This window comes from Sitophilus oryzae, unplaced genomic scaffold (genome assembly GCF_002938485.1).
Source record: "Sitophilus oryzae breed Bouriz unplaced genomic scaffold, Soryzae_2.0 scaffold_809_pilon_pilon, whole genome shotgun sequence".
NCBI lineage: Eukaryota > Metazoa > Arthropoda > Insecta > Coleoptera > Curculionidae > Sitophilus > Sitophilus oryzae.
Genome location: NW_022147427.1, coordinates 1898514 through 1917507, shown reverse-complemented (window position 1 = coordinate 1917507; position 18994 = coordinate 1898514). Strand labels below are relative to the sequence as shown.

Below are 18994 nucleotides of genomic sequence, written 5' to 3'. Positions count from 1 at the left end.
CGAATAGTTCCAACGCAGTTTGACTCCATTCTTCGTCGACGGATTTCAGTTTCAGGCTGCAACGGGTAGCGTAGACTGCTAGAGACAACAGATTGGGCGGCAAAGTTTTCAGCTGGGTGGTTTTATTGTTAATAACATCGGTATTTCCGTAATCGACGAAACGAACTGTGGTTATATCGTCGTCAGCATCCAACACTTCTGCCCTGTAATAAAATATCTTTAGTCGCAATAATAGTGATATTTATAAATAAATAGGGACTTGAAAAGTTGTGTATAGTTCTATAGGCTTGGTTGCATTTCAGTTCATTTTAAAAAATCCGACCGCCGCGCGAAATTAGAAGTGTCGGGTATTAAGTATTTCACGCAGTTCACCCGTTATCGTTTATGTCGATGGTATTGAAATAATATGAAAATCGTGGCTTTGTCATAATATTTAAGTACTAGTTGAAGTCTGGCGCATCCGCCCAAATACTTTTTATTTTTAATTAAATGAAAAACAAAAAGTCCGGCAACGATTGTTTTTAGAAGAGTCAATTATCTATTTTTTAGTAAAAATTTTAGTAAAAAAGGCAACTTTCTAGAGCAAGTCGTTACTTCAGTAGAGACGACACAGATAAACATTAGCATTTTATATATGTAGATATTAGTTTTTGTCAGAGCAGTTATTGAAACTACAAAACACTCAGGTACGAGGTTTGTGTTAGTGATGGGAAAAACCGATTAATTTTAATAATCGAGTACCTACTCGAGTTTCAAGCGATTGCAATAATCGAGCGATCGCTCGAACGAAACATTGCTCGTATTTAAAAATACGGTTCTTCGCCTAACGCTTGTTGTAAGTACTCGTTAACGCCAAGCTCCAAACAGTAAGTTGCGTGCGCAGGGCACATATTCTTTCGGTGATAAAATCATTCTTTTACGCGCACAAATAAAAAGTAGTCCAAATAGAACTAAAACAACAATCAATCGGAGTTTGGCGCAATCGCAGTTCAATCGATATCCAGGTGAAATAGACTTATGCAGCATTAATATGGAGCTGAGTTATGTAGTCTTTTTCTTACGGCACGAAAACAGCATAATCCAAAAATATGTTTATTAATTTACCTATACCACTGATGGTCAAGACTGAATGGGGCAGCACATAAGATACCAACTGATACATTTTCCAATACAGGCATTTCATCAATAGTATCTTGTAAATTCTGCTGTAATTCGTTCAATGTATCAACTGTTTGTGTGAACTGTACGTAGAAGTCTGTTGGACTATCAATATGGCTTATCAGGACAGGAGTACCGGGTTGATTGACATTGGTATCTTCAGCTGAAAGAATATAATTTTATAGTCTAAGTTATTAAAAATATAAATCTATCATACCTGCATCTTTGGGTTCAGTAATGTTTTCAGCTACAAAAACCTCATTATTTTCTTGTTCGTGAACTAGTGTATTTTCTTCGACTGCTTCAACTGGTTGTTCTGCCTCATTGACTAAGCTAGCCTCAACTGTACCTTCCCAGCCTTCTTCGCCATAATAAATCTCAGCCATGACGTCCTTTTCTAGGAAGTCTGATGGCTGTCCAGATGTAACCTTAATCTTAAAATTATATCAAACTTTATAAAATAATCAAACAAAAATATCATATTTTGATTTACCTGAATACACATTATGCTGGGAACATTAAATTCGCTATTTAATTCTCTCAAATTGTCAAAGGTCACGTCCTCGGTGTTTCCATAATCCAAATAAATAACGGTTGCTTTTTCATCATCAAAACTGAGAACTCTGGCTCTATACCAATTACCGTCAGAGCTATGTACGGCGTATATTAAACCTAAAACATAAACACGTAAAAACATCATGAATTGTGCTTTTTACATAGACTTAAAATAAAATATAGACTGAGCATCTCATTCATAAACAGCTGGAAAATGCGGTCACACAAGCCTTGTTATTGTTTTAGGTTCTAACGAGTGCGACACGAGCGATAGATAGGTTGTCTCCGTCGTAACGGTCGTTCCCTGACGATTCTGACGAGAAATGCAACACTTCTTTTGTTTCTCGGTAAACCTGAACTCTCCGTATCATAGCCGGGTAATAATAATTTATATTTTATTAAGATTTAGGAGACGTTTTTTAAATAAAAGTTTAGAAAAAAAACGCCTTAGAAAAGCCTTTCTACAACGCCATTGACTCCTAATTGGTAAATTTAGAGTTGCCTACCGGTCGAAAGTCGTTTCGAGACTTAAATGGATTATTTAAGTCAAATTTCTTGCAAATTTGGCACTGGCGAACCATATTTTATAGTTCTTGAACAGAAAAAGTAAATAAAATAAACATTTAAGGACTACAAACTAAGAAAATGCGATAATACAGCCAGAGGGAAGTAGTGGCAACAATGCTTTACTACACACGTGCGACGCGTACTACGAGATAATAGAAGAACGAATAGGCGACCCCGCCTCTCATCGGTGTTGCCATATTGTAAAGGATTTATCCTTTTTATATAGTATTCGACTTATAATTTAGTAGTATAAGGACTATTTAATACATCATGGAATATTAAAACCTACTTTATAAGAAAAAAAAATATTAATATTAAAGACGTGACAAAACATAGGCTGGACGAGGAAGATTCGGTCGGCTGCGGTCGAGTGTACCCAGAAGTAAACATGTGTACAAAAATGATTGTTTGACCGCGTTTAGATGTAAATAGTGTAGTCTATATTTTATTTTAAGTCTATGGCTTTTTAACTTTCAAACCTTCTTCAGGAATAATGCTAGATTGTTGAGTAGAACTGTCATAGGCGTTGAATAAGCTTTCTAAGAGAACTGAAATTTGATCAGCATAGATGTTGGGTTGTATGTAAACTGAGGTTTCGTCTGCATGTGACACATATCCGTAAATATGGGTACTAAAAAATATATATATTTGGTCAAACTGTCTAATATGTTCATTATATGAATTACCTCAGAATAAGTAGAGGACACAAAGGTTCAACCATGTCTAAAGCCCCATCGTCAGGGTTTAGAATAACTAATTTATTTCCGGTGTTATCATAGAAAGTAACATCCAAACTAGGCGAAATAAAAGAAGAAATTGAAAAAAACGAATGAATAATAATAAAAAATGATATTTTATTACTTACACGTTGTTCTCCAAAATATTATCAACATATATGATCAATATGGTCTCTATACAGTCCTTCAATACACTTTCGAAAGTCTCAGTGGCTTCATCAAGGTTGTGAGCTTTGCAATTGAGGGCTAAACCACACTCGAGTGCTACAATAATGTCACTCAAATTGTTCACACTCTTTAACATGACCCTCAATTGCTGGTTAAGTAGAAGGGCAACGTCGACTTCTGCTTGTGGTTCGGATGAAACTACTAGATTGTTTTTTAGTAGCAAATTGGTGATTTCTTGGTCGCCGTCCCATAGTTCAATGTAAGTCCTAAGTAAATAATTTTATATTTGCTTTTTAAAAAGGCAAATGTTATATTTAAATTTTTATTCTTTCAAGTGTACCATCACTGCCTGGTCTCTTAAAACAGTCCAACTTATGAAAATAATTTAAAATTATAGAGTTAATAATCCTTCAATGCCATTAAAATTAAAAATTTCTAAAAATTTAATTATTTAGCAAGGTGCCCGGTGGCGTAGAGGTAGAGGCTCTCGTCTACCAATCTGAAGGTAGTGGGTTCGATTCCCACACCCGGCATTTCATCAGCCGACTATTTGTATTAAAATAAAAATAGTTTGAGTACCTAGGTCGACTCAGCCTTAAATGAGTACTTGGGATTCACAATCCTGAGGTAATAATAGGCCGTTGAAGCGTAGTGCTAGCCACATTACCTTCCTTGTATACCGAACGGCTCTAGTATGGCAAGCTGTACCTTGTTACTCCCAAGGCGTTAAATACGGGAGCTATTATTATTATTATAATTATTTAGTTACTATTTAGGTTAATAAATAGAAGTTGATAGAACTTGTTGTTGATACACTGTCGTATCTTAAATTCAAGGTAGTAATTATAGGAAAATCTTCTTGTATCTATTTCTTTGTCTATGTAAATCTCTCTGATATATAGATGACAGATAACATCCAAAAAAGAATACAATTGATCTCTGAAATAAAATGACAGACATGACTCTCACTGGCATGTACCATCTTGTTGGACAAATTATACAGTAGCAGTAAAAATACAAAAGGTAGTTACAACTTTGAACTAAAAATATTAATAATAATAATCATTTACTTACAAAATGCTGCTAAAAGAATGCAGTGAAAATAACAATTTAGATTTAATATTTTTAGAAAGACAGTGTATGGACACCACTTACCTGATATCATCAGGTTTTAAAAATCTAGCGGTATAACTCTCTTTCTTGAAATAGTCACCAAACACTGTACAATCTGGCCAGTTTTCGCCGGCAGGGGCAATGCCGTTAAGGCCGCAACATATTGCTTGAGCGGGTAAATTCATGAACTTTTTCTCTAAAATATAAAGCTTGTAAATAAAACTATATTTTAAAGAGTTGTTGAATGACTTACCTATAGGCCATACTTTCGTTATAGTTGATACGTTTCCAAAATCGACATAGAATACCTTATATTCCGCACCAAAGACTTCTAAAACTTGGGCTCGGTACAAAACGTTATCTTCGGGAAATAGACCTACAATTGGAGCACCAACTGGACAAGCCTCGGGCTTACGATTTTTGTAAGCTTGCTGGATTTCCTCCATTAGTGTCTTGAATTCACTCTATAAAAAATTTCAAATATTGATACAACTAAAAAATTAGTTTATTCAATTTCATTTTATTGTTGTACAGCGTTACATATTTATGGCGCCCAACGTGGGACTGTTCTGATTTTGCTTATTTGGTTGGCAATTAATTTATTACCAACCAAGAAAATCTAATATTTATCGGCTGTTTCTCACTAGCGTCAAAATAGCAGAATTTGTTAAAATGGAGCTGCCTGGTTATTGCAGCCACGTCTTCAATCTCATTTATTGCATACATTTGTGATATGCTCCTTGCGTTTTCACTTTTAAAATATTTCTCATGTTCCATTGTTCTATGTATTTTACTTTTGTTGTTTTTCTATTAATAAATATACAGCAATAGTTTGTCTTCTACGCCAAAAATAAGGAGCTTCATCAATTGCACAAAAATATACTTATAAAAATAAACCTATAAATAAAATTCGTTAATCAGGTGACCATTTTGTGTTTAACAACACAAATATCCCTAGAATTCGTTGCGAATTTCGTTGTTATATGAAGTACGTAAATTAAAGACGGATTTATTTTGCGAAATTGGCAATTCGCCTGTATATGAACCTACCTTACGACACAGTTAAAGGCATGTAAAGACAATATCTTACCTCTGATGTTTGCAGTTGACAATAAAAGTGACTGGGATTGTGGAACCAAGTAATCATCACTCCTGCCTCTGAACCGACCATGTTGATTTTCTGAAACGTGGCTGTTGATGGAGCCGCGTCTATAGGTGTGCTGACGTCACTCACGCTCCACGTATCATCGCCCATTGTGGTGTTGGCGAACGAATTATTTGATCTATAACATTAGAAAAACCAAGCATTCTCAGTTGAAAATATATCAATATTCTATTCAGACCTGTTGTAAAATTTACCGCCTCCATGGTCGTTTCTTGAACTCGTTCTTAGGCCTTTCTTGAAGCTTTTCTCAGAACCGCTAGAACTCATTTCACTTCCATCCCTAGAAAAACCATACCAAGCCCAAATGTAAATAAAATGTGCGAACATTATCAATATACGTAACAAACATTTTTTTTTATTTGTGAAATTATGGTAATATGTATAGAAGAATTTTTTATTTAGTTCCTATTTCGTCACAAAAAGATTTTTTAACAATACTCATTCAAAGGTAGGATATGAATAGCATATAAAAGAAAATATTAATAGTGTTCTATTTATAACGATCAGGGTGATTAACATTAATTTAAGTTAGCAGAAAGAAGAAGAATTAATTATTAAGAAGCTTGCTGAGTTAATTTATTTAAGTAACATTCTCTTCATCTTATTTTTTCTGAAAAAAAAAATGTAAAAATTTGTCACTTAAGTCAGAATAAAGATATTTTATCTTGCCTAAGTTCATTTCCCGCCGATTTCAAAATTAAAGAGCTAAGTAAAACCAAAATAATTTAATCAAACAAATGCGTCTATTTATAATAACTAAAAAATAAGTTGAAAAACGTTTATCTAAAAATCTACCAAACATTCTAACACAAAACCGATTATGTTCTAGATGTGGCAAATACAATTTGTACAATATAGTTCTAGAAATAAAATAATATCATATATGACTACACAGAGTGCAGCTAAATACAAAAAAATACAAACGATATAATACAATAACTCCTAAAATACTAAGCTATCGTCTTATGCGTGATGCCATGACTCCTGAGTATAAAAATAAAATTACTCCCATGGAATGGTTGATATAATTATACGAAAATAATAAAAAACTTTGGTGAGCATAATTTTTTTAATCAATAAGCCTGGATGGAAGTTATACACGGTCGGCAAGATAGGTTTTTGGGTGTCGATTTTCATGAAAATTGACACCCAATTACTGTATGTATGATAAGATGTACTGAACAAAAAGTGAAGAGCAAGTATAATGTCGTATCGACGTGTAAATACAGACTCAAGGCTCTCTCACCTACAGGGTATAAACAACTGTGCTGATATAATCACCTAAAGGTAATAATACTATCTTTAAAGAGACAAACAAAAAGATGTTATGATAATAATAAGATTGTGGGTAATAAGATCTCTCTTCCACGCTTTAATGTAAAAATAGAAACCAAAGTTTTACTTACCTTTGAATCTTGTTTAACTATTTTTTTTTAGAAAATGGACCTAAGAAATGCAAAAATAAACATTCTTGGTTAAACGAATAAATTGTGTTCATTTATAAATACAGTATATCTGAGGCACTACAAAACTACATAAGCAGTTATAAATACATTATATTTCTGTTAAAAATCACATTAAATTACTTATGATTACAATTATATACACACAATAAAGACGAAAAGAAGGTTATGTACTGATTTTAAGGAATATTTATTAGAAAAATAAAATCCGATAGCAACGTTTATTTTAGGATAAAAATATTGTAAATACACTTTCAATTTCTCTTATAATGCAAGTATATTAAAGAATTATTCCGATTGTTTTAAAATAAACCAAAAAAAATCTGCTTACAAAAACAATGACAAACAGTCGATTCGAATTTACGATGTGGCCTTAGTATTTTAGGAGGTATTGGTAGACGTAACTGATATTATTTTTTTAGTATATAACATAGTATACTGGCATTTCCTAAGTAGGTAATTGAACAAAGCATTAAAAAATATTAATTCTTAATCATTTGAAATATTAAAAAAACTTTTAAAAGATGTATAACATAAAATTTTTATTTTATAACTGTCAGTATAGAAATTTATCTTTATTTTTTTTTAAGGATTAAAAGTTTTTATACTTCTGTCTTTTACTTCTTACACCGTAATTTATACTTTAACTTTTACTACAAAAGCACAAATAAAAACAAAGATGCAATCAGTTCAACAGAAAAACATCGTGAACGTTAAGATTATGCCCTGACACCATGTTTACTAGTAAGCATTCGACATTCAGAACAAGTGTGGCAAGAAACACATCTAACAAAGATATAGTTTACCTTTTAAATTTGTTTGACTGAAACCTAGAAAAATATTTAAACAGAATATACTTATTAAAATTGGAGTAAATATATTTTTGTAATAGATATAAAATAAATAAAATAAAAACTTACTTTCTGAAATCCTTTTTGAAGCCGCCATCTCTTTTAAACCCGTCTCTGTTGGAGTTCCAATTATTGCTTCTATCACCCCTATCACCACGTTCACCTCTGTCTCCTCTATCGCCACGGTCGCCTCTGTCTTGGTCAAATCTGGAATCAAGTAAATGTCATTTATAGATGATATACTAAGGGCTGGCAAAGGTTAGTCTTGGGTCGAGATTTCCGTATGTAAGAAGAGTACAATGCGTTTATAATGTACTGAACAAAGAGAGGACAGTAAACACGTTGCCAAACGTATGAAATAAACCGAGAAACTGTGCACATCGCTAAGAGACGTGGAAGGGGATATAGCAGATTTGTCGCAGTTGACAGGTCGACCCAATCAATACCTCTGTCAGTACTTAAAGTTCTAGGGAAAAGTGTACGTCATGCGTTCAGCTTCACGATTTAATTACGTCTCGTAATACTTGATTTGTTTATTTATTAACGAGTCGTTGTAATTTTCCCTATAGCTTGAATTTTTTTAAGTGCAAGCTAGAAACACTTTAAGTGGAATTGAGTGGGTGTTCGATAGTGGTCGCGCTATTAGAACTCTGAATTCAAAAATCGATATCTCGAAATCTATTAGAAATAATAGATTGTAGTTTTTTCAAGAACTTTGTTAATATTTCTGCTGTATTTTTTTTGTAGACAGTATGTGAAAATCTTAATCAATAAAAAAATTACACGATTGCTGAAAATTGCTATGCTCTAAAAGTAAATGGATGGATTGTTTACAATTTTTGAATGGAAAAAACAACCTTATCGAATTTTTATTATGTAAACATATTGTAAAATATCCGATCTTGAAAATAAAAAAAAAGTTTCAATATCTAAAGTGGTTCTTGAGTTATGGCCTGTTATGTGTTAAAAAGTTGAGTTTTTAAATTATCGCAATTACTGACGTTTTCTCGTTATAAAAAAATGACACCCTAACGATATGCTTATAATTCCATTTTAGATGCTCAGAAACATGTCAGATGATTTTATCTAGTTATCTTTTGAAAAAAAGTCTTTTAAAAATATGCGGTTTGCGATCGTGATTTTATTTTACTTGATAGGGAAAGGCGTATCGACAACGCCGCAACAGCACACAGTCGCGCGTCGCGTCGGTCGGTCGCATTTCTCTCACTCCGACTTAATAAGATCCCTATGCGATTTACTTCCACACATGTAAATGCCGACCCAAAAGTAACAGTTGCCAGCATGGTATAACTGTAATAGTATAACATAGATAAATGAAACAAGTTTAGATTGGAAAGTGTAAATACTATATGGCGCTATTTTTGCAAAGGTCACGATCACGACCCAACATTTTTTAATAATTTCGGAGCAGTTTTGCTTTTTCCGGAATTATGTCGCCAAATATATTATTTATTCAAATTTAGTATTATTTTCTTTTAATTTTATAAATAAAACACAGTGTATTGCACATAAGAACCTTTATTTTACTTAAGGACATGTATAAAATACCTATGGAACATTGGAAGCCAACGTTATGCCAGGATGGTTTTTCTCCAAGAAAAATTCTTTATGGGTATTTCGCCACTGCACTGCAAGAAAATCTACAAAATAAAATAGTTATTTTTTGTAAACACTTCTGCGTTAAACCTAAACGGACACTGCTTGTCAGAAGTTATGTTTACAGTTATACCAAATTTGCCTAACAAAGAAAAAAATTCTTAACGTTTCGGAAAGTTTATCTCTTTCCGTCGTCGGAAGCAAAAAAATACAAAGAATATTTTTTTTAACAGAACGTCAACGGTTTCTTGTAGACGTATCTGTTTTAAAAAAGTAAAGTGTTTTCGAATAGTTGAATTTAAATATTTTAAATCGTTTTTTCTTATTCTTTGTATTTTTTTTTGGCTTCCGACGACGGAAAGAGATAAACTTTCCGAAACGTTAAGAATTTTTTCTTTGTTAGACAAATTTGTATAAATGTAAACATAATTTCTGACAAGCAGTGTACGTTTAGGTTTAACGCAGAAGTGTTTACAAAAAATAACTATTTTGTTTTGTAGATTTTCTTGCAGTGCAGTGGCGAAATATCCATAAAGGATTTTTTTAGAAAGATGAATCCGCCACGTATAGACATTTTTTAGGATGGTTTTTGCAGTTCACAGTTCACACAGCTAAAGTTTTTTTAATGCCACTTTTTCACAGTTATCAGGGGTTTGAGTAAATAAAATTTAAATTAAACTTACAAGATAGCAATACTTACTTTTCAAATGGACGCTTTAAACACTTCTCGGTATTTTTTCAATGCAAAATTTTTATAATTTTTGAAGATTCTGACTTTGACAAGAGATAATTCTTTCTGTTCTTGTTTGCGGTTGTTCTTAGCAACCGCTATAGCAGCGCCAGATCCAGTACAATGTATTTGACCCAAAACAATTAAACGTTTTGGCGGGAAGCCGAGCATTCCAATCTAAATTTATTTGCTTTATCTATGCCGTATAAGTTATAATGATCATTTATGTCATAACATCTAAAATTTTCTAACCTGATAATATTTTTAAACATACCTTCGTTTATTTTGACCGAATTTGTTCTCTCTAGGCCTCCTCTCTTCAAAGTTGTTGGATGTTGGAGCTGGAGCGTCCCAGGGATCGGTGGAGACCGCATTATCCCCATTGTCCTGATGTGGGCTCTCCCAATCATCTGTCCGAGGCTCTTTATTGTTCCAATTGTTGTTTTTATTATTATCGTTTCGGCTTTTACTAAACCTATCGTTAATGTTCGTTTTCCTCTGAAAATCAGGTCGATTTCCTCCTCGGTCGTTTCGTTCGTTATTCCTGAAAAATGTCAATTATGACAAGAATTGGTAATTTAGATTCAAAATATCTCGAGAACCATTGCTCGTAGCGATTTTAACCAAGATACCTTTTTTACGTAAAAAACGTCGTAAATGTTTATTTTTTTACTCAGTAGTTTTATACAGGTACGGACAAAAAGTTATTGCTTTTCAAACTTGTTAAAAAATATGTAGGTGGCGCCCCCTACAAGTAGGAGTCATATTGATATCAAAATCACATTTCTCATGTTAAAAAACTCCCGGACACCAATTTTCATCCTAATATTGACGTTACTTCAGGAAATTATTTGGAAAAAATCGAAATAAAAATGAAAATTCTACACCCTGTATCTCCAAAACTAAGCATTTTAGGACATACATTTATACGAACTTTTTTACTTATTTTTATCTGCAGAATATGCTGTGAAGTTTCCGGAATACAGTTCGGACCACCCTGTATACTGATCACCATCATTATTGAAAAAAAGTTCGCGCTTCCTTGTCTGATGTGAACGAAGAGAAAAACACAAACATAGTTTTAATATTAATAGCTGAAAACTTATGGACCAATTCAGGAAATACTTGAAAAACAATATGGCGTTGAAAGTGATTATAAGTTACTTTTAACTCACCTAAAACCTTTGTTTTGTCTCCAAGATCCTTGCTCGGGTGAATCTTCGTTTGATTCAGTCTGTCTACAAGGATGAATTAAAAGACATATCATTAGTAAAGTAGACTATTGCTAACACATCACTTACATCTTCGCCAGTCTCCAATTTAATAATGATTGACTTGCATGAAGAATAGAATAAAAGATGAAGTGAAAAGACAACTAGTAGGAATTTGTTTATTAAAGAAGAAAATGATATTAAAAAACTGGCCCTATTAATGTCTGTATCTGAAGAAAATGGGCGCCAGTTGAATCTCAACTATTTTTTTTTTGACTTTGGTAAAAAATTCTAACATTCTACGCCTAGATAAGTCGCTGGAAATTATTCTCAAGTTTGAAAAATTTCCGCTAGGGGGTGGTCGGCCTTCTTACGGCCAATCAGAAAATGGATTTTTTTCCAAAAATATTCGCGTGAAAATGTTTTTGGTATAGCGTATTTTGTATCATATAAAATAAAGTAGTGGGACGATCCTTCTTTATTCAATAAGAATGACTCTGGTTTGGGTTAATGGAATTAAAGAAACCGGGGCTCTTTTAAAAGATCTTTTCTTCCTTAATAATCAACAGTATAAACTTTTTTTTAATAGATTTTGCAGCGTTAGACATCAACAGTTATTACGCGTTTACAAAAAATATTGAATGGCAGGCTACATTTCTCTTTGCCTTGTTATATAAAGCATTAAGTTTCGAAAAAAGTCAGCGCAAACATTCTATCTTCTCCTTAACAGAAGATAAATATTATACTTATAAAGTTTAACTAAAAATTCTACCATAGTCTGTCCAACAACAGGATCCATGTTTGTATATGAGATTTTAATTCGGAGGTAAATAGTCGTCTGTCAAAATCTTTCCTGACTTATTAGACAGACTATAGTAGGCTAGGAAACAAAAAGGGATAAATGGGTTTAACTTTCTCAATCAGAAATAATAAAGAAGTTATTTTTCAATGGACAGAAAGGCCTCAAAGGCCTAAAGTTTTAAATTAAATTATATGACGTTTATGTGACTGCTTACCGAAAATTATTCTCAGATCTCCAAGGTCTTTCAGTTGATTTATCAGAATTTCTACTCTCGGATCGGTCGTTTCTGTTCTTCCAATCTTTATCCTCTCTAATATAAACAATATAACGTTATAACTGTCAAGTTTTTCATAGTGGTGTGCAGAAGTTTTTCACAAACCAACTGTATTCCAGAGCCATTGTCTATTATTTTTAGATTTATTCATTTTAATGCTATCATAAATTTCAAATGGCTAGTAAATTGTTTTTATTATATTATTGACAATTAAGCACTAACAAGGGTATACCAGGTGCGTCTCAAAAGTGGCTCACTCCTATACCTTTTTTATTTTTCACTTAATAAAACGAGATTTGGTATGTCAGTATATGACATAAATTAGAATTGATTGACGTATTTAATTCTTTTTGGTCACTTCCTATTTCACGACCGGAAATGACTAATACTTTTTATTTTTAAATGACACACCCCCGGTATATTTTTACTTTATTCGATAGAAAATGACATTCTGAATAGAATATCATATGTCAACTTTTGACATTTTGGCTTAGGTTAGGTTTTTTTTTTCAATCTAGAATGCAATGGCTGTGTTAAAAACACTAATTTTTAACCAAGGAGCCTTGGAAGAATAGATTTGATTGTTTAATGTTTTTCGTGTCTTGTTCTGGCCGGTTAAAAGATACCCAAATCGTACATATCTCAAGTTTTTCAGATAGAACAAGAGTGGCTCATTAGCATATTTGGAAAAAGCATTTTTTACAATTAATTTGGTATCGCATACTTGGGATTTTGAGTCAAATTGCGGTTATGATCTGCATGTTACTATTTCAAATAAACCATATGCGAAAATGTCAAAAGTTAACATATGATACTGTCATTCTATTGAGAGTGTGCTGTTCTAGCGAACAAAGTAAAAAATACCAAGGGTGTCATTTAAAAATCAAAAGTTGTAGTAATTTCCGGTGAAACAGGAAGTGACCAAAAACAATTGAATACGTCAATCAATCCTAATTTATGTCATATACTATCATACCAAATCTCGTTTTTATCTGAAAAAAAATAAAAAAATTATAGGCGTGAGCCACTTTTGAGATACACCCGGTATATGAGAATACTAAAATACAAAGTGCTATTTAAGCATGCACCCAAATTTCAGGTGATTCTTTAGGTAATTTTAAGACAATTTAATAGTTTCTCAATTTTAATAATTTCTTCTCATATAAAAATGAATAATAAATTATAAAAACAATGCAATAAAAAAACAAGATTTCATATGCTGAAAAATCTTACCTAGCCGGTCTTCTCTGCTCTCTAAAATTATCTCCCGCATCGCCTTTTCTATGTTCGAATTTGTTGCCCGCCTGTAACAAAATGGGGCTCACTTGACTCTTGGCCGAAGCGATTTTTTCCAAGAGCAGAGAGGCCACGTTATAGTTCGCCGGATTGATGAGCTCCACCAGTGCCTTCTTGCCCAACATTTCGCTCACTCTCATCGTGAACGACTGCTCCAAGATTAGTTCTTCCAATAGGTTGTCTCTAGTTTCGTCGGCGCCCATGTTTTGATAGCCGGTAAGACAGCACTCGATTGCTTGTGGTCTAAGCACAGTTAGCTAAAAAAATTGATTATAAAGGAAAGAAATCCTGAAACCTAGGGTTTTCATACAAAATTTTTAAATTTTACATTTTCTTTTAATTTTACTTTGGATACTAAATATACGATACGATCGAAAAAAAAACGGCGTCAAAGACGGCTGGGGAATGACAATCGCTGATGATTTCGGCGACGTCAAGCCCTAGACGTTATTTACTTAGCCCGCACTCTTTCTTTTTTAATGGAGCTTATTGCCAGTTGGCCTTAAGAAAAAATATTTTTTTAGAAATAGATTTGTATGTCTGGAAACATTCTATCTTTTTTTAATATTTCTATTGTTATTGTTGATTTTTGACAAGTTTTATGTCAATTTTTAGTAAATGACGTCTAGATATTGACTTTTCAAAATAATTATCATTTTACTTTGGATTACTTCGGATATATTTAAGTCTACTTAGTTTATACAGGGTGTCCCAGGTTGAACGTGCATTAGAAGTTTCTAGAGAAGTACAATATCTAGATCGGAGATTTTTTGTACATCATTCTTCCATAACAAAATCTATCAATTTAAAATATTTTCAATATGGCAGCACTTCCGGAAATACTGGAAGTTGACGGCAACTTTCTTATTTTAGATGGATGCCCCATTTTTTATTACATACTTAAATTTTCTGTAAAATTTTATGAATTTTGATATTAAACGCTCTATACCTAACATTCCGGAAAACCTACAGTCCAAAAATTTTAAATATTTTTTTCTCAAAAACGGTTAATGTTAGGTATAGAGCGTTTAATATCAATATTCATAGAATGTTACAGAAAATTTAATTATGTAATAAAAAATGGGACACCCATTTAAAATAAGAAAGTTGCTGTCAACTTCCGGTAGTTCCGGAAGTGCCGCCATATTGAAAATATTTTTAGTATTATATGATAGATCTCGTTGTGAAACAATGATGTGCAAAAAATCTCCGATCTAGATATTGTGGTTCTCTAGAAATTTCTAACGCATGCTCAACCTGGGACACCCTGTATATTTAAGTCTACTTAGATGTAGTTGATTATTATATTATGTTTGACTTGTACAAGTACTGTTGTATCATAGCATCAATAAACTATCCATCTATCTATTATCGATTGTTATTCCCCAGCAGTCTTTGACGCCATTTTTTTTCGATCATAAACAATCATCTATTAATTTTATTAACATTTTTTATTAGCATACTGTAAAACAATAATTTAACTTTTTGAATTTACCATAATTCCAGTTACAATAATCAAAATAAATAAAAAAAGGAGCTACTTACCAATTCACCTTCAACCATCTTAAGCAGAATCACTGGTACTATTTCTTCGTTTCCATAATCAATATACCGTACTTTCACGTTTTCCCTGTCGACAATATCGACAATTTCACTTCGATACCAGAGCTGGTCTGCTTGGAACAATGCACAACAAGGCAGACCTAGCTTTACATCTTTCAGATCTATGTTATCATTATTTTGACAGGATAGTTGTAAATCTTCCATCACTTTAGCCAATTCTTGTTCCTAAATTTAGTATAGAAGACTCAATAGGAATTTCCTTCAAAAATTAACTAAAGTTTTGTTGCACATATCAAAAATGTCATGTGTAAGAAATGTCAGTTATTGGTATACAGTCTATTTTTTTATAATTGGGACACCCTGTACTCAAAGTGTATTAGGTATATGCTTTTTATTTCTAATACACAGTTTGAACTTTTGGCACAAAAACATGTCAAATTTATGATTTCAGTCTAATAACTATTTAGTCAACATGTTTAATTTATGTCAATGATGACAGGTATTGATAATTTCGATTCCAAATATCTCGAGAACCATTACTCATAGCGATTTTTTCCAAGAGACTTTTTTTACGTAAAAAACGTTATAAATGTATATTTTTTTACTTAACAGTTTTATACAGGTACGGACAAAAAGTTATAACTCTTCAAACCAGTTAAAAATATGTAGGTGGCGCTCTCTACAAGTAGGAGTCATGTGGACATCAAAATTAAATTTATCATGTCAAAAAACTCCCAGACACCAATTTTCATCCAAATATTGACGTTACTTCAGAAATTATTTGAAAAAAATCGAAATAAAAATGAAACTTCAACACCCTGTATCTCCGCAACTAAGCATTTTAGGACATACATTTATACAAACTTTTTGACTTATTTTTATCTGCAGAATATACTGCCCAAGTTTCCGGAATACAGTTCGGACCACCCTGTATAATTTATACCAGTGTTTAAACCAATATCTGTGATATTTTACAATGCAAGACATTTTTGATATCTAAAACTTGACTAATAACCCTATTAACTGCTTTTTAATGAATGCTCTATCTACAAAAATAAAAAAAGTTATAGTCAGTTAACAGTGAGACAAGAAAAGTTCTACAAGAATTAGTTTTTACCTTCTCAATACCTTTCACAATAGCTAATAACTACTAATAACGGAGATACTGTATGATTTCAACTAAAATGGGACACCCTGTACTTATATGTACTAAGTCGTTTAGAAAATTATATTTTTTAATTTTGCAGACAAAAAAAAAGACAAATGTTGAATATTAGAATACATAGCATTGAACATGTTTTGTTCTCAATACACTTGATTATAAAACTTTTACACAATATAAAATTGAAAATCTTACCTTGGCAACTAGCTGAACATAGAATCTGTTACAACTAAATACATAACTAACTTTCACTAACTGTGTAAATCCCCTATTCAACAAAAGTGGCTCAGGGTAGGCATGCAGTGCAGCTCTAAAAAGAAAGATTCAATTCAAAATTAAAATACTCATACTACCATTTTACCGATTAATGACATCCAAAGCACTGGTTTTAGTCTGCGGATCCCATAAGTCACACTTGGGTATGGTTGTTTTCTTTGTGGAAGGAAGAACCATCATATGGAGCAATCTGTTATCAACAAATTTTTTAAAGGCTAATAGCATCTCCATCGTGACAGTTGATTTTTCAACTCCGTTTAAACTGAGTCGTATAGCCATTACTTTTGGGAGGACATACTTAAAAGGTATTTGATATAGTGCTTCCAAAGGTAGTGTTTCATAGTTACCAAAATCTACATAAAACACCTAAAAAAATTATGCAAATGTAGATATTACAAATAAATATGATAAAATGTTTACTTTAAATAGGTTATCAACTTCATTGGTAACCACAGCTCGACAAACATTTCCATCTTCCATGCATCTGGCTAAACAAATGGTTCCAGGAAGTGGCAGATCTTCTAACATCCTCAAATTTATCATGTTAATTTCTTTCATTAATTTCGCCAAATTATCCTCGGACTGTTGTAACTGTACAGAAAACAATGTAGGGCCTTCATTGACAAAGGATACATATACTGCATATTCCTTCTTCGGTTCGAGTGTTGAAGCTGTAAATATTAGATTATATTGTTTAATAATAATAAATATTCATTATCTATGGTACTGTCTATGTTTTAGAATGGAAAGTAGAATTATAATCTTAAAACTTACCTTTATAACTGTTTATTTCTGTTGGAGCTGGAGTCGATATTGTAGCAGTAGTCTGTTGCAAACTCATGCTTAACAATACAGCCTGCTGAGCATGCAAAGGAATTGGCTGTAACAGACCTCTACTTATCAAAAGGGAACCTGCAAAACAGCCATAAGACTAGAAATATATTATTAAAAAATAAATTTCATTGTTTATACCTATGTCAGAATTTCCAATAAAGAGTTTAACTAAATAATATTGGGTAGCTTGAGTGATCAACTGGCACTGCACATCTCTATAACTAAGATCTTTGGAAATTACCTCGAATAAATGGTCTTTCCATTCGCCACCACCTGAAATGAATTAATGTTTTACATGTAATAATTATTTTCTATAAAACTAAATTCTGTCAAATCTCAAATTATTTTTAAAGCTAATTTTTGGTTATAAACAAAACTGTTCTGCTTGGCTGATTATTTAATTTTTATGTTCATCAGTACATTAAATTAAGCCGCAATCAAACCTTGAACAATTTAAATTATATTAGTCATAATAATCTAGTATATAAATTATACCTGGACAGTGTGCTTCTCCAAAAATAAAACCTGTTGCTTGTGGTGGAATAGAAATAAAAGATGTGGGAAAGTTCTGCAGACTTCTGATGTTGTCACTGGGAACTATATCCTTGTTACCAAAATCTACGAAGCTGACTTCAACGAAGCAATCATTTAAGTAGTCAATACTAACTATTCTGGCTCTAAAATACAATAATTAGACAAACATTAATGATTATTATTGCCATAAATCCCGAATACTTTAATAAATATAAAAATATTAAGCTTCTACAAGTAAAATAGCATGGATAAATTAAATTACCTGTAATACTTGTTGTCTTTATATTTCGCACATACCAAAGTGTTGACCTGTAAATTTTCGAACGGTATTTTGCCGATGCCTTGCTCAAATTGCTGCGAGGCACCAATAAGAAAACGTTCTATATAAAGTGCATTGTTTTTGTCCGTTTGCCCCCACACTTTTAGAAAGGGACCTTCCTTGTCCACGTGCGTTATAAACATATTTAACTGTTGTGGTTCCATATTAATTTTTTTCTGTTAGTGATGTATCATTAAGACAATTCTTTGTAGATGAAAACCGGCTGAAATTATAATTTTTATATCGTTTTCTCGACTTTCAATCGTGCCTAACCAAACAGAAATGTCAAAATTTTGTTGGCGTTTGGCGTCATTTTGGCAATGTCAAATTTTTCGCAAAACGGATTGGTCTATTCAGTTCTATTGCCGGTCATGTGATTGTAAAAAATTGGTGCACGGATTTTAAATCCCGAAATATTTTTTAAGAATATGTTTTGAAACGGTTTTTATCACAAGAAAATTATTTATGTGTAGCAAGGGAGGTATCCTTTCGAACATAATTAATTTCAAGATTTGTTTATAGGTTCAATCAATAGGTACTTTATAGATTTGTTTATCTATTAGTGTAATTTTAATAATTAAAAAAAAATGTGTATCTTG

General features: G+C 32.3%; 1 protein-coding gene across 1 annotated transcript; it reads right to left on the bottom strand.

Annotated features, from left to right (window-relative positions):
- LOC115888911 (maternal protein tudor-like) lies at positions 1–18694 on the bottom strand (the record flags this gene model as incomplete). The annotated part of the gene is given in 25 exon segments (XM_030908792.1): positions 1–203; positions 1105–1321; positions 1376–1592; positions 1652–1830; positions 2760–2911; positions 2967–3074; positions 3146–3451; positions 4341–4494; positions 4552–4762; positions 5389–5581; positions 5642–5743; positions 7733–7756; positions 7847–7984; positions 10399–10668; positions 11300–11362; positions 12352–12447; positions 13645–13964; positions 15253–15495; positions 16628–16742; positions 16794–17074; positions 17129–17379; positions 17483–17620; positions 17681–17815; positions 18038–18219; positions 18339–18694. Coding segments are annotated over 25 exon segments (4519 nt in total), but the record flags the coding sequence as incomplete, so codon positions are not given.
- Positions 18695–18994: the final 300 nt, after the last annotated feature.